Genomic DNA, 15,326 nt, shown 5'->3' with positions numbered 1-15,326 from the left:
TGAGCTAGAAGCAGGGGCATCGCAATGGGGCGGGCGGGGGGCGGATCGCCCCGGGTTCCACTCTGGGGGAGGGTGTCACTTGGTGCCCCCATCCCCACGACTCACTAGCCGAGCCTCCAGCCTCTTGGTAAAAAGTCCCGCTGCACATGCGTGTTACGTAGCGGGGTATCGCTGCCCCCCCGCGCCTCCAAAGCTGCACCCCTACAGCTACAAACTCCAGGTAAAAAGCCCACTTGAGCCATGCACCCGGGTGCATGGCAATTTGCCGCCCCAGGTGTCGCGGCGCCTCGCTACGCCCCTGGCTAGAAGCTAGAAATAAAGCAGCAAGCTGGAAAGCCAGAGAGGCAGAATGTGATGTTTGAGGTCTGCTGGAATCCAAGGCTGTGGCTAGGGTAGGAACAAGATCCTTCTGAGCTGTTCATGCTGTGAGTCCCTCCATTATGGGCTCAGGTTGTATATATGTGTGTAAATAAACCATATATCCCAAAGAGACACCATAATCTCTGCTGTACTTCATTCCCAAAAGGAAACACGAACCCTGTGTAAGAACCAGGAATCTCTGGAATCTCACACTGTTCAGAGATACTGCCCCTTGCATTGGTATTGCAGTGTAGAGGATGTGTAGATAAGGAGCATAAGGCTATCAAGGGACCACCATAAAAGAGGGCCTTCCTGTCTTTTTCTGTGGGCTTGCCAATGTTGACCATTGTGAGGAACAGAGCGCTAGACTGGATTGGTCTTGGCTCTGAATCAGTAGGGCTCTCCAGAGATTTCTTATGTAGCTATGCATAACAAGCTATGCTTTGACAAGTGGATGGCTTATATTGTTTGCGGATCTCCACAGTGGTTTCTGCATTTAGGACCACTCTTCCAGTCTTTGAAAAAGGTGGCATTTTGACCTAGGCCATGACATGTCAGGTAGGAGAACTTATCACAGCTCAGTGCATATTCACAGTAATCTTTGCAGTGGACAACATTTTTTCACCCCATTGACTCTCTCAGAAAATCTTTTAATTAGTGTCAAAATGCTTTCCTAACTATCACTTGTTTTCAGTGGAAAGGTGTTATAATACTGTAACACCATAATGTTACATTGCTATAATGTTAATTTACACAAAATGATTTGTTAACACCAATAACCACAGCAGGAAGCATTGGTTGTTTTTTTAAAAAAGCAATTTAAAAGAAATGAGTATCTTTTTTAAATCTTTTTTTTTAGCAAAAAGAAAACAGAATACATAAAAAACAAGCAAACATAAGTACAGTATACATAAAAAAGAAAAAAGAAAGAAGGTATATTAATCTTACAACAAATATTCATAGATTGATCTAGATCTTATCCTATATATGAGTATCTTTGCATTTATAGCACTACAACATTGGCACAATAATGACATTTAAAAATAAATGATGAAAAGACTTTCCGAATAGTCACCATTTTAGTAATGCAGTTTGTGACAGTAAACAGAAAGTTATTGTTATTACCCTTAAGTCATTATGTTTTAAATTAACATTATATAGCATTATGGCGAGTTAACACTATAACACTAGAAGTATAGAGGTGGAAAATATTTTAGCTCTATTTTATTTTATTTATCAATGACTTTTTGTATGCCATTAACCGATAAATTAAAAGTAAATAAATAAGGCAATAAAATGGTGCCCACAACAAAAGTTATAATGAATGTGTGCTGGGCTTCAAAAGGCTGGTCAGGTGACTTGGACCTTTCGTGCCCACAGCCGCTATGCCATGCCCAGTCCGTTGGTATGGATTGAAGTTAGTGAGATGTGCCCACACAAAAAGTGTGATATCCTCTAGTAGTAAAGGTAAAGGGACCCCTGAACGTTAGGTCCAGTCACGGAGGACTTTGGGGTTGCGGAGCTCATCTCGCTTTACTGGCCAAGGGAGCAGGCGTACCGCTTCCGGGTCATGTGTCCAGCATGACTAAGCCGCTTCTGGCGCAGCGGTGCAGCGCACGAAAATGCCGTTTACCTTCCTGCCGGAGTGGTACCTATTTACCAGTATCTACTTGCACTTTGACGTGCTTTCGAACTGCTAGGTTGGCAGGAGCAGGGACCGAGCAACGGGGGCTCACCCCGCCATGGGGATTCAAACCACCAACCTTCTGATCGGCAAACCCTAGGCTCTGTGGTTTAACCCACAGCGCCACCCATGTCCCATAGTCAACCCTCTAATGGTGTTGCAAGTCAATTTCTGTCCCGCTTGTACCTTACAATCAAAGAGCAGTGATTGGGTTTCCTCTAGAACTCTCCCATATGGAAACTGCACTCGTTAGCTAACACACACGTTTCTTGTTTTAAAAGGGCTTTCAAGCAAATTGGTCAATTCAAAGCATCTGTCTTTTGTAGGAGACGCTTGTTAATGTTACTGGTATTTTCTCTACTGCATATCTTTTGTAGTTGGTAAAAATTACATTTCCACTTTCCCGGATCCATATTTAGCTGTTAAAATGTTGCCAACAATGGAAAATAAATTTAGTTCCTATTATGTAAATCCCAGATAGGGTGTTTATGAAGAAGATAATGTTTTCCCATTAGTCTTGGCAAGTGTGATTTGTCACTTTTATCAGGTTCTGTGACAGCATCTTTCCTTATTTAGAAGGATAGAAAATAGTTTATTGGTGCTTTCACTAAAGGGAAAGAGATATAAACTCAAAACTGCTTGGATCAAACTGTGCCACCTGGCATGTTAAATATCAGGAGAAATTTAGATACTACTTTTAGTTCTTTATGCTTCCTAGGAAACATGTGGTTTTATAGGCACTTTGAGATCCACCTCCATACCCTGTGAAAGTAATGCCTATGTCACATTTTCAATGCACAGATATTCCATATACTGTATTAGTCTACAGGTAAGCACACCTTTATATATTCTTGGATTCTCTTCCTTTCCACTAAGAGGAGCTCCAGACAAAAATGTCTGTGTGAGAAAAAGATTAACGTGACAATATAGCCTGAATAAGGCAAAGGTTCTGTTTTTGCAGCTGAAAGAGGAGGAACATTTCATCAGTCCTGCTTTATGACATTCTAGGTACAGACATCAGATTTCAGATCTTCAGTCAGCATGAGTAAGCAGCAGAATTCATATAACTCCTTACCCATGAGTCACAATTTTAATTGAGGCCCAAAAGCTGAATCCACAGAAGCCTAAATAATGTCTCTCAAGAAATTGATCTCTCTCCCCCTCTTGGCTTTTTCATTTCGTTTATTAACTGATATTCTTTCATTTATAATATTAACTGATGCTCATCAGATAGAATATCGCCTGTGTCAGGGTGTGTTGTGACTACTCTTGAGTAACGACCTTCCACATGCTTGTCTTTCAGACGTTTTTATTGGTGCACATTATTTACAGTGTAACGGATTGCTTATTTCATGTCTACCCGCTCGAGTCAGATTCCTGCACTACCCCCCTCCGCGTTCGGGACCAGCATAAAAGCCTCAGAACTGAGAAGCGCCTCCCTTTCCTCCTCCTCCTCCTCAATTCCGGCGTCGGGGGGGGGAGGTCTTCTGTCTGACCTATTCCTGTCCACTTTTTCCACCTCCCTCTCTTCCTGACTATGGAGCAGGGGCTCTTTGATGTTGCCAGAGCCCTGGCACTCCCTCTCTGTTTCCTGACTCCCCCCTTCAGACCCCTCGCTCTTATGACTGCTGGGAGACGGGCTGCTTCTGATGAGGGGGGAGGGTTCTCTATAATCCCTACGCCTTACAGTCTGTCTCTAAAGTGAACAGCAGTTTGTGGTGGTGGTGTTTTTGCAACAAACCCTGATATTTCTTTTTCATCCAAACTACTCTAAACATTTTCTGAGAGTTTGTTCTGCTGCTTTTTTTTGATTGCTCGCCTATCTTTCAAGAAGAACCTAACTGTATAGTTCTTTTAGTGGCCTGAGGACACAAGCACATCAACCACCACCGTTGTTTTTTTAAAAGGCCTTATAGTTGGTCTGATGTGCAACTTTTCACTTCCCTGGAACTCTCTGAAGGAAGACATGGATTGATTGGGAAAGCTAAGGTCATGATTATATCAAAGCTTTACAATGATTTGTAAAGACTACACTGTGTTAGTTAACTTTACTGTCTTGCACCCATCCTACAATGAAGTGGATGTTCAACTAAAGGACAAGCAAGGCCCAATTAAGACACACAGCAGTTCCACTTATGGGGTGCATTTTGTGGAAGGTGGGCCTACCAATCCTAAATATCCAGCCTTATCCTACCTCTGATTGGCTGGCCTGCATGAGGCCACCCATGCAGACAGCAAAGCACAGAGCTGGCATCCATCTCCTTTCCTCTTATGTCCACAAGAAAATGACACCATCTCGGAACAGATGTGGGACAGATGGAGTTATTTATTTCTACAGTAGAACATTTACATCACAAACCTCCAGCCCCCACTTGTCTGCCATCTTAGTTGCAAGTCAATGGGGGGTTCTGTCTGTCACTGGGCCGATCCTGGCTCCATCTCTGCCTTCTGCCCGACCAGTCCCAATGGACACCGGCCACCACTGTTTTCATCTCACGTTTCTTCCATTATGGAACCCAAGTCAGAGCACATGGGTCTTAGACCTAGGCACAAACTTGCTTCAGCAAGGTAGTGACTTATGAGCTTGCTTTTTTAATCATTACCATGCTCAAGCAGAACATTACAAATAACACTCCATAATAAGATGACTCTTTATGTTTCCTTTTTTAAAAGTTAGGAATCTGATCTGACGAAAATGAAAATGCTTATGCAAATATAGATACGCAAAACAGCAGATATCAGGAAATACAATGGCTTTTCGATTTTACATGCATTATAATCGATTAGCAATCTTGATGTGAAAAGCAACGGAGACACGCAGTAACTTTATCTTGCTAACTGAAGTTGTCAGTTTGAGGAGAACATTCCCTTTGCTAGTTGATGAGGGGTTAAATGAGCTGAATGAAATGGGTAATTTTTCGCTACTTTCTCTGCTTAGTGTAACAGCAGTTATTTTAAGCATGTTTTGCTTATGACAGCTGCAAAATCTAAATGATTATCCATAGCAAGGGAGCTTATTTCGAATATCACCAGGCCATGATTTTAAAGAAATATTCACACTTTGCAGCAGTTTTCAAAATATACTCGATTCTGCAACCATCTAGGGAGAGCTCGAGGGTCCCATCAGGCTGTTGGGTTTTTTGCAAGTGTATTCTGCTACATGCAATTGCCACAATAATAGGGCATTAGTGGTAGATTTATATTGGACCTGCCACACAAGATCATTTCAACTTATTGATTGTTCCGTGATGCTTTCCAAATGTTACCATGCTTTTGCTGCCTGGAGGGACACTCTTGTGCTATACTGCAACAAAAGTGAGACATAAAATAAATCAGAACATTTGTGGTATAAAAAGTTACAGGATTTCAGCAGGAAGCACTGATTGAAAACGAAGCAATACGTCCACCCTAAATGTTTTGCAGGTGCAAACAGTAGTGGAAGAAGATCAAGTATGGCCCGGATACCATCATCTGCACAAATCATAAAGTGTGCACAATAAAAAAGGATGACTCGTACTCTGTCACTGCTGCCAGTCCATTGGGGAATGCCGGGCTTCTGAGTCAGATGTTGATTCTAGCCTTTGTTTGTCTTTGGTTTACAACTTGTGATTTGTCTGGAGGAGGCGGATCACAAACCAGGGTTGCGTGGTTTGGCTCATAGCAGGGCAGGAGCAAAAGAACTGGAGGAGGAACAAAGCCTCATATATTCTTATGTGAAAACAAGTTTATTGTGTGATTGCTGTGAATCAATTTCTTTTTACTTGTTGTTCATCATCCTGAAGATTCCTGTGACACCCACAAACGTGGCCGCCTCATTGCTCACTACTGACTCCAGGTTATTTATTTATGAACAAATTAAATAACACCAGGCCAGGCAGAACATAGATCAGCTTACATGGGCGTACCCAGCATGGGGCGGGGGGCAGCTGCCCCCCCCCAGAAGCAAGGCAGCTGGAGAGGACAGGCAGGGGCGCTGCCTGCTGTGCTCCGCCTCAGCCTGCTTGGCTGAAGCAAAACGGCAGCAGCATACATGCAAATGAAGTGCCGTGGAGCATTGTGGGACAGCACTTTCTGTGCTGTGCTCGCTGTGACTTGAAAGAGTGTGGGCTGAAGTTAGCCCAGGTCTAGGTCCAGGTTTCCTTCAACGGAGGCAGCTGCTGCCTCGTTTTAGTTACTGCTGCCATTAAAGGAGCGGGCGAGGCAGGAGTGCAAGCGCGGGTGGCTCCGTGTGCTGCCTTGTAAACGGGCCCCTTTTCTCTGGGGTGTGTGGATGTTTACCATGCCTCCTGGGGGGATTCTGGCCACATCATTACCAGCTAGCCAATCGGGTGACTGGGGGGCATGGCTGGGGGCGTGTCTGGTGTGCCCCCCCTAGCTTTGATCCTGGGTACGCCCATGTCAGCTTACATCAACCAATGTGAAATGTGACTGCTTACTCTTCCATAGAGAATTTGTCAATACCTTTTTGGAAGCCCAATAATATAATGGAAAATGATCTACATGCTTGTTGCAGCTCTCAAATAACTGCAGGAAGTTGGTGAAGCAGGACTTCCTTTTACAGAAGCAATGCTAATCCCTGCTTAGCTCTGCTATATGTTTAATGAGTCTAACTTTAATAATCCTTTTCCCAATTACATGGGACAGATGTTATACTAATGGATCTAAAATTTCCTGGCTCCCTTCTGGATCCTTTTACAAATGATGTTATGTTTGCTACCTTCCAACCTGCTGGTAAGGAGTCTGATTATGTTGACAAATTGCATATTTGTATTACAAAACAAAACAATTTTTTTTAAATCTAGTACGGGTTATGGTGCATGTCACTGAGACCCAGGTGTTTGTTAATTTTTAATTTGTCAACCCTAGAATTTAATCTCTTTGCTGCCTTCGTTAAGAGTTTGATCTTCAAGTTTCCTGCCACACATGTCAAATCTATGGAACCATCAATTCCTGTTAATATATATGTTTTTTATTTCATTGGACTCAGGGCCTTATTTGGCATATATGATTGTAACAACACACCCCAAACAAACTTGTAGCTGTCATGAAGCAGTGATCCTGTGAGCAAGTATGGCTGGGTGGGGCCCTTCAGGCAGCTGTTAACAATTGGTCCCCAAAGTGGGAGCATGGGATGGCGCTGGCTGGTTGCCAGCATTCCCCAGCCCCTATAAATATTCAAGTTAACCTGCCGGGGGAGGAAGAGAATGTGCCGTGTTTTAGACTTGCTGTTTGATGTTCTGTAGCTGGTGCCAGAGAAGAAGCCAATAAAGCCTGGTAACTCGTTTGGTGCCTGCGTGTGATTGATTAGTGGCTTGGAGGGAGGACTCGGGAAAGCAACCCCCTCTCTCGATCTTTTTGTGCGGCAGTGCCTACATGTTGGTACTGCCTACCTATTGTCCACTGTTTCTCGCTTGCTTCGTCTCTTTGCAGCAAGGACATTGAACAAAACAAAAAAGCTGTTCCCAAAAGAAAACACTACTTGTGGCTTGTGCCTGGTGTTGGGACATAGCTTGCACCACTCCAGCTATGCTACTGGTTCCCAGAATTCTTTGAGGGAAACCATGTGCTTTAAATGTATGGTGTGTATGCAGACTCAGTGATTTAATTGGCATGTTAGGATTGTAGGCAACTGAGAATCTAACTCAGAGTTACCGAAATTAATGGGGCTAAGTTAATAATGTCCATTAATTTCAATGAGTCGACTGAGTAGCATTAAAGTTGGAAAGAACCCTTAGTTCCCTTTTTCATTATTCCCAAACATCTTAACATAATATCATTGCATTAAAACTCAATATCTTAGGCTGGCTTTGTTTGCAAAATTGAGTTAAAAGTAAAATTGGAGACGTGGGAAATCGAACCTACCATTAAAATCAACAAATCGTTGTGTCTGCAGACCTTTGGTATGCAGCTGAATGAATGAATTGACCTTGATATGTAATATGGCAATTTGTTTAGTTCCAAAAATAGGAACACAAATGTAATATTTAGGATGTTGATATATTTGCCAACAGTTGGTTGTTTTTTTTAAGCTACCATTTTGACTTTTTCATAGCAGACATACTCTTCTTTTTTGCTTCTGTGTTAAAGCAAAGCCTTCTGTTGTTTGTGCTACTAAATGTCATGGATTAAAATACTTAAAATGTTTTGCCTGTGTATCCCTGAAAACCAGGAATGTAGCATAGAAATGCTTTCATGATCAGATAACTACCTTCAAAAGGATGAGAGCTGAAACTCCTGGGAATACGCTCTGCTAACATGAACTGTCTAATGACCCAATTTCAGCCACTTTGTGACAGGGAATTATTAATGCCAGGAATGTCAGGAAAATATACTCTGGTCAAAGTCCTACTGCATGTGCATCAACAGCTCAAGCGTTTTGTCCCAGTAAGATACTTGCCAATATGCCAGCTGTTTGCTGGGCAATAAAGAGGGGATAGGGATGAAGTATAACCTTTATTTTCCTCAAAACAGAAGATCAACCCTATCACCAAGTATATAGCTGGACATGCAAGGTGTTGGACCAGACTGGACCTGCCTGATTTTGCACACGCAGTTTTCCCTCCAGCTTCGAATACATAAATCTTCTTCTTGGTCAAATAGTATGCACCTGTTTTGATCATGGTGCAGATGTGTATTCCAATTGCACACATGGGATATTCTCCAACTTTTAGACACCCACTTGCAGCTGCATTGCAACTGTGTGTATGCACACCTCAGGCCTCAAGGATGCAGTGGACCTGCTGGCCTGAGGTGATGGCGTCTGAAATGGGTGGATCAGAATTGACAGATTCCTGTCTGATTAGTTACTAAGCCGAGGAAGAAAATCAAAATACTCAAGGCATCAACAGGAAATAAAACATTTTTATTGAATATCTGTGTAGTATGTATGTTTTATTTTAACAACACCTGGAAAAACTCTACCGTGGGATCCACTACACAAAAGTGAAACAAAATATAAACCACCTCATCAAAACTGAATGTAAAATACAGCTAAACTTGTCAGCTCGCAGGCTACGAGCCATATGGCAGGATAGAACACCCCAAACGTTTCTACAAGATACAGAGAAAAATCCACACATAGAAACACTCAAGCAGGCAGTAAATATACACAAAGGCAACTAGGATCTTTCTACAGCATCAGATTCTAATACTTTTACACAGCTTTGTCAGAAAGGTACATGTGGCTTCTTTTGAGGATGAAAATGTCATCTTGGTCAAATAGCAGGTCTGCTCTCTGCTGAGAACTATAGTACATTAGCAACCAATTCTGTGGTGACATTCAGTCTGGCAGTGCTGGAAGAAAATGCATTAAGAATACCTTAACACAATGAATCAGTTCTGGCAGCTTGAGCCTGTAAATTTCAAGATGCGTTTTTTTGTTTTTGTCGTCCCTGCTACAATGAACAACTAAAGGAAGTTACAGTCGAGCTGAAACTCTTTCCTCATAGGCTGCAAAGCCTGTTGAGCTCTTCTCTTTGGTGGGATTTGGTCCTTTTAAAAATGTAAGGTTATAAAAGTATTCCTGTAAGATTTTTTTCCTATATATACATCTTAGCTTATCTGACTCAACTATGTCTTTCCCCCCCGTTTCTTATAGAAAATAGAAAGACCTCCAGAGTGATAGATGTTGCCACTCTCATCTGTCGGGAAGCTATGCAGAAAGCAGATCACATTGCCACAAATTCAATTTGTGGCTTGGGAATTAAAAAAAAAAACCTCTCTGCTTATTGGGTGAGGTGCAGACCCACAGCTCTGAGAAAGGGGTTGTTATCATTCAAAAATCTGTTGCTGTTTTTTTTTAAAAAAATTTATTATTATTTAACTGGATTACCCACCTATTTCTAGGGAAATCCCACTTATTCCACAAAAGGGTGCTATTTCCCCCCCTTTTTCTTTTGCTACCTCCTTGTGTTTTTGGTGCCGGGATGATAACTAAAAATAGAACAAGTACTTCAACACGTTATATTCACAGTCTCTTAAATAAGTATGCAAGTAAGAAAGTAACTAAATGGAAGGCGTCTCCATTGAAGAGACCTGAGCTAAAAAAAATAGTAATGCCCACAACATGATGAGATGGGATCATCTGAGATGACAACTGTCTTTATCTGTAGGACTTACCATCAAACTGAGGGGGTTGGGGGGGGGGAAGAGATGCGGAATATTGCACAGTGTCGACAAAATGCTGTGTGGTCCATCTGCTCTATTTTGATGCCCTTGTCCTATGCATAGCTCTTCAGTTCTGGATTGGTCCATAGGTAGGAGAACTGCTTGTGCTATACATTCCTTCGGCAGTGCAGTAGAAGGGAATGGCAGTATTTTTTACAATATCACTACGGAATAAATTGATTGCTATCCACTGAGAAAAACTACAGTTTCTAAGCACACACGGCAGTCACAGTGATACACAGAGCTGTCTTTTAAGACGCTTAAATGGAATGACTAATAGCTTCATAATAGTGCCATTTACTACATAGTAACATTGAAAACATTTATAAACTCCTCCTGAAACGAGCAACTAGTGTACATAAGAGGTTGCTTCAGTTTGCTAGAACTTGTTCTTTGTTTTGTTTCACTTTTTTTAAAGGACAAATTAAAACTTATTAAGTATAAATAGTATATAAAAGGTCACTAGCTGTTAATCTTTTGGCTTGCTTTGAAGTGCATTCAGAAATATGGCTAATTGTTTCTTTTTGTCCTCTTTTGATGGGATTTTACAATACTGTCTCGTCACCATGAAACTACTTTTGTATAATAAACACACACGGTGGTGATTTTTTTTTGTTTTGTTTTAAAAAATATTCTGCATTCCTTCTCATCTGGCTTAGTATAATAAAATATTTTGTTACAAAGTCTAATGTGCAAACTCATTAGGATTAGAGAATGTGAGATCACAAATGGGATTCACAGTATGCAAATTTTGTATAAAGGTGATAAACGGAGAGCGATTGGGTTTTAGGTATGTGTTTTACCATGGTCAGTTGTAGGGGTTTGTTACTATTGCATCCTCCCCCCTTGTGATTTATCCTCCCCCAATTTATATGTTCCTATATGCTAAAATTAATGCTCCCACCCTCAAAGGAATTGTACCTTCAATTTCTAAGTGTAAAGCCATGATTTCAGTTTGTTTTTATATATATATTTACACAGGAAAAAAACGATATATCAGCTTCTGGCTACGCTTCCTTGAGGTCAGCTTTGGAGCTGCTCAGATCATGCTAAGTTGCCCACGAGAAAAGACCACCAATGGGAATTAACCCCTCCAAGGAGTGTCATGTGAGCGTACATCGATATTTGAACGATTCGGTTGAAAGCTCAGATTTAAGTTGTCCTTTAAGATGTCAGTGTAACACTACTAGTGCCTTAACAAGTTGGAATTTTTGCTGGAATGCAGACGATACGATAGTTAGTTACCCTATAATATATTATCAGCTCTCCTATATCTCAGTCAATTTACATAATTTAAAATAGAACATCTTATTAAAAACATCTAGATATACACAGATTAGGAAACGCTTACAACATACAAATAAACGGACTAGAAATAAATTATTAATCTTTTTTTTTTTTAGCATACTGGTATGTACAACTGTGATACAATAAATAATTTCCGTCATGCTCTATCTACACATATTGCTTAAAAGAAGAGTCGATCTGAGGGCAGTGGTGAGATGGGAGGGCCGTATAGGGCTTTCTACATTTAAAGTTGTGCAAATTAAAAACAAGATTTGAAGTACCACTGATCTGTGTTAGGGATGCATGGCTGGAAATAAAAGGACCCATATTACTGAGGTATTTACAGATACTGGCTAAAGAGCACTATATGGGCAAATGCAGAAAGGCTTCTTTTCTCGTTTCCTTTTTGTCTTCTTACTTCTTGACTGCAAGCATGGCGTCTACCTCTTCCTCTGGCTGTAAGGTGTGCCACTGTGCAATGGGTCGCCTTGGGTTGGCCAACATGTCTGACCAATGTCGCAGCTCCGCCCCGGTGCTATTGTAGCCCACAAAGACTTTGCCAATGGCATCGTTCTTGCCAATCTTGTCATAGTCCAAAACAGTTACAACAACTTGCACTTTCTAAAACAGGATGAGAAAGAGAAAGTCAGGAATGAGGAAGGCAAACTGGACTGCAAAAAAATGGGTAGACCTTGTCACCTTGTTACAAGAAAGATGGAAAAGGTGGGTGGCAGAAGATGGAGAGTTACGCGCCTTATTTACAACCAAACTTTTTAAAAGCCTAGGGCCAATTGATGTGACTGCTCTTTTGTTCATAAGGCGCTTCAAGTAATTATTGCTATTGTTACTGTTATTGTTAAATACCACATACCACATAAAGGTTTTTAAATGCTGTGGTGAACTTCCTGCCCTCTAGATCCTGATTTAATTGCAAGTGTTTGGTCACTTTGGTCGCTTGGTAAGGATAAACACAATTTTAAGTTCTGCTGTATGCCCTCATATTTCAAATTTAATCATTATGCCAAATTTACTTTCATGAAGTCTACCAATGACAGCACTTCCCATGGCCCTAACTGTGCTACAAATGAGTGTGTTTGGTTCCCTGTGAATCATCTCTTCCAAGAGACTCCTAACAATCAATAAATCTATTTCCCCATCACTATTTATTCAGTTCTGAATTCACTGCTACTGAATATTATAAAATGCCCGCTACCTATTTTTTTGCTGAAGAATTGACACTTCCTAAGTACTGTATATTTTATCATCCCCCTCTTGAAGCAGTCACACTCATTTCATGCCGTGCAGGATTCATGCGTAGGTGCTAATGAAGGCATGCACACTTGATAATTAGCAAGGTTCCTGTTAAATATGTATGAGGGCCGAGGGATGGAGTTTCAAGGCGAGGAAGAAACTGATGTCTGACATTACCTGGATTTGCTCAAATGGTACTTCAAAGCTGAAAGACTCATTGTAATAGGGATTCAGAGTGTTCTTTTTAATTGTTGTCTTCTTCTTCTTCAGCCGCTTTCCATTCTGCATCAGATGAATTTTCACATAGGGATCTGAGCAATGACAAGAAAAACCAAGGCGGTTAGGAAATGGTGCCCTGGTTAATATATTGTGTTCTCTAATGGGGATAATCATTGAGTCAAAAGAGGAAGGAGGGAAAAAAGAGGCAGGAGACTCACAAATGTTTCTCAAGCAAATCCATATTTATAGAAGATTAAAAAAATCAGGCAAAATTGTCAGGTAAATGTTCCAATAATGCAACTTTTCCAAAAGATGAGCATCCTGCAAAGTCAGTACAGTATTGTGCAAACAGTCAGAGAAGCTCCTTGTGTTAATTTGCCTCTGCCTGGAAATATTTGTCTGTAGGTAGGCTGCTGAGGTGTCACTGCTTGACAGGAACTCTACAAGGGCAAAATTTCTTTCCTAGATATGTGGATAACTGACTTTCCCCTATTAGTGACTGCTGCCTTACAAACTTGCAAGGCTTCAGAAAAGAGTAAGTTCAGAAGCAGTGAGGGTTACTCTTGTCTCACCTGTTCCTATTAGAGATGGACTCCATTGAGTCCATTGAAAAGTCCATTGAGAAAGCCAGACAACACATTCAGATGAACACATTGCCCCCCCCCCCATCTTTATTCTCTTGTACCACAGGAAAACAAAGTAGTTAAATAGAATTGCATCGTTCACTGCAAGAGGTGGTGATGGTTCCTGGTTTAAATGGCTTTCCAAAAGGAAAAGAGAGATTCAAGTGGACAGACATTAACCAGGATACTTATAATGGCTACAAATGGCACTTCCATGCTCCTGGGTGGTGGTAGTCTCATTAACCAAGACAAGCTGCAAGCTGCAAGGGGCTGACAAGCTCCCATCATTTACAATTACGTATGTTGAGCTGTGGTTGGACAGACAAAGTGTTGTACTAAAGCCACCTTCATCTGATTCAGCAAGTCAATTCCACTTTTACTACATTCTGATTATAGAGGGGTTTGGATGCCTCTCCTTTCATGCATTAAAATCATGTTTGTGGGGAGCGCACCACTGAATGGGCTAGCTAGCCTTGCTTCCACAGCCGATCAGCATGTGAAAAGGACTCTACACCCTGATTGGTCTCTCCTCGCATGGTAGAGATCTGTGAGTGTACATTAGGCCTATTGAAATTAATAGATTTGGCTACATTTCCTGGAGGGATTTCTGTATGTGCCTAGCCTTGCTAATTCTGTACTTTTTCATATATAACTGAACCCAAAACTTAACAGGGCAACTCTGTAAGTAAGAAATAGTTGAATACTGGTGTGGGGAAGAAATGACATTGACACAAGGTGCAGGAAGAAGAGAGGAGGCATCTCAGATTCTCCAACACCCCTGGCCCCCTCAGCTTCTAAAATGGACCCTGGGTTCCACTGAACACTCCTTTATGCCTTATTGCAGCCAGGAGTCTTCTATGGCTCTAGGCAGCCAGGCAATGATGTGCATGGCCGTCTCTGGGTCATGCCCTTTAGAGGGCTCTGGGTCTACAGTATACTGTTCCTCCAACAAATGTGGGCTGGCACTACCAGTTCACTGTCAGTGTGCAGTTGACTCCTACCCCATCATACCATCATTTTCAGTGGCTTCTTCCCGAACATCCAGTTTTGCTCTGAACTGGAAAAGTGTTTGTGTTATTTTGTAGATGTACCCTGAAATATTGGGACACAGGTGGTGCTGTGGGTTAAACCACTGAGCCTAGGGCTTGCTGATCAGAGGGTCGGCGGTTCAAATCCCTGCCACAGGGTGAGCTCCCATTGCTCGGTCCCAGCTCCAGCCAACCTAGCAGTTCGAAAGCACGTCAAAGTGCAAGTAGAAAAATAGGTACCACTACAGTGGGAAGGTACATGACCTGGAAGCTATACGCCGGCTCCCTCGGCCAATAATGCGAGATGAGTGCGCAACCCCAGAGTCAGTCACGACTGGACCTAATGGTCAGGGGCCCTTTACAGCGGGAAGGTAAACAGCGTTTCTGTGTGCTGCTCTGGTTCCCCAGAAGCGGCTTTGTCATGTTGGCCACATGACCTGGAAGCTGTACGCCGGCTCCCTCGGCCAATAACACGAGATGAGCGCCGCAACCCCAGAGTCGGTCACAACTGGACCTAATGGTCAGGGGTCCCTGAAATATTAAGCCACGGGGTGAGAATTAAGCCACAATCCACAGGGCTTTGCTCTATAGACCTGATGGCTGCCCAGCACTCTTGGTTTGTGTTGCATTTCCTTAAAAGAAATGACATACAAGCGGTTGCCTTCATCTGCCTCAGCCGCAACAAAAGACGTCCCTCCCATATTGGTC

At 42.1% G+C, this 15,326-nt stretch overlaps 1 protein-coding gene across 2 annotated transcripts in view; it reads right to left on the bottom strand.

The window, feature by feature from the left end:
* Window positions 1-9,788: 9,788 nt before the first annotated feature.
* SYT1 (synaptotagmin 1) overlaps window positions 9,789-15,326 on the bottom strand; it is a 333,238-nt gene continuing 327,700 nt past the window's right edge. For both annotated transcript variants that reach the window (XM_035127518.2, XM_035127522.2), the window contains exons 9-10: window positions 12,926-13,059; window positions 9,789-12,118 (exon numbers count right to left, since the gene is read on the bottom strand). In XM_035127518.2, coding sequence (XP_034983409.1) covers window positions 11,912-12,118; window positions 12,926-13,059 — 341 coding nt within the window. In that variant the 3' untranslated portion in view covers window positions 9,789-11,911. The remainder of the gene's footprint in view (window positions 12,119-12,925; window positions 13,060-15,326) is intronic.

The sequence above is a fragment of the Zootoca vivipara genome, chromosome 10 (assembly GCF_963506605.1).
Source record: "Zootoca vivipara chromosome 10, rZooViv1.1, whole genome shotgun sequence".
Lineage (NCBI taxonomy): Eukaryota > Metazoa > Chordata > Lepidosauria > Squamata > Lacertidae > Zootoca > Zootoca vivipara.
This window is presented reverse-complemented; position numbering and strand designations above follow the sequence as displayed.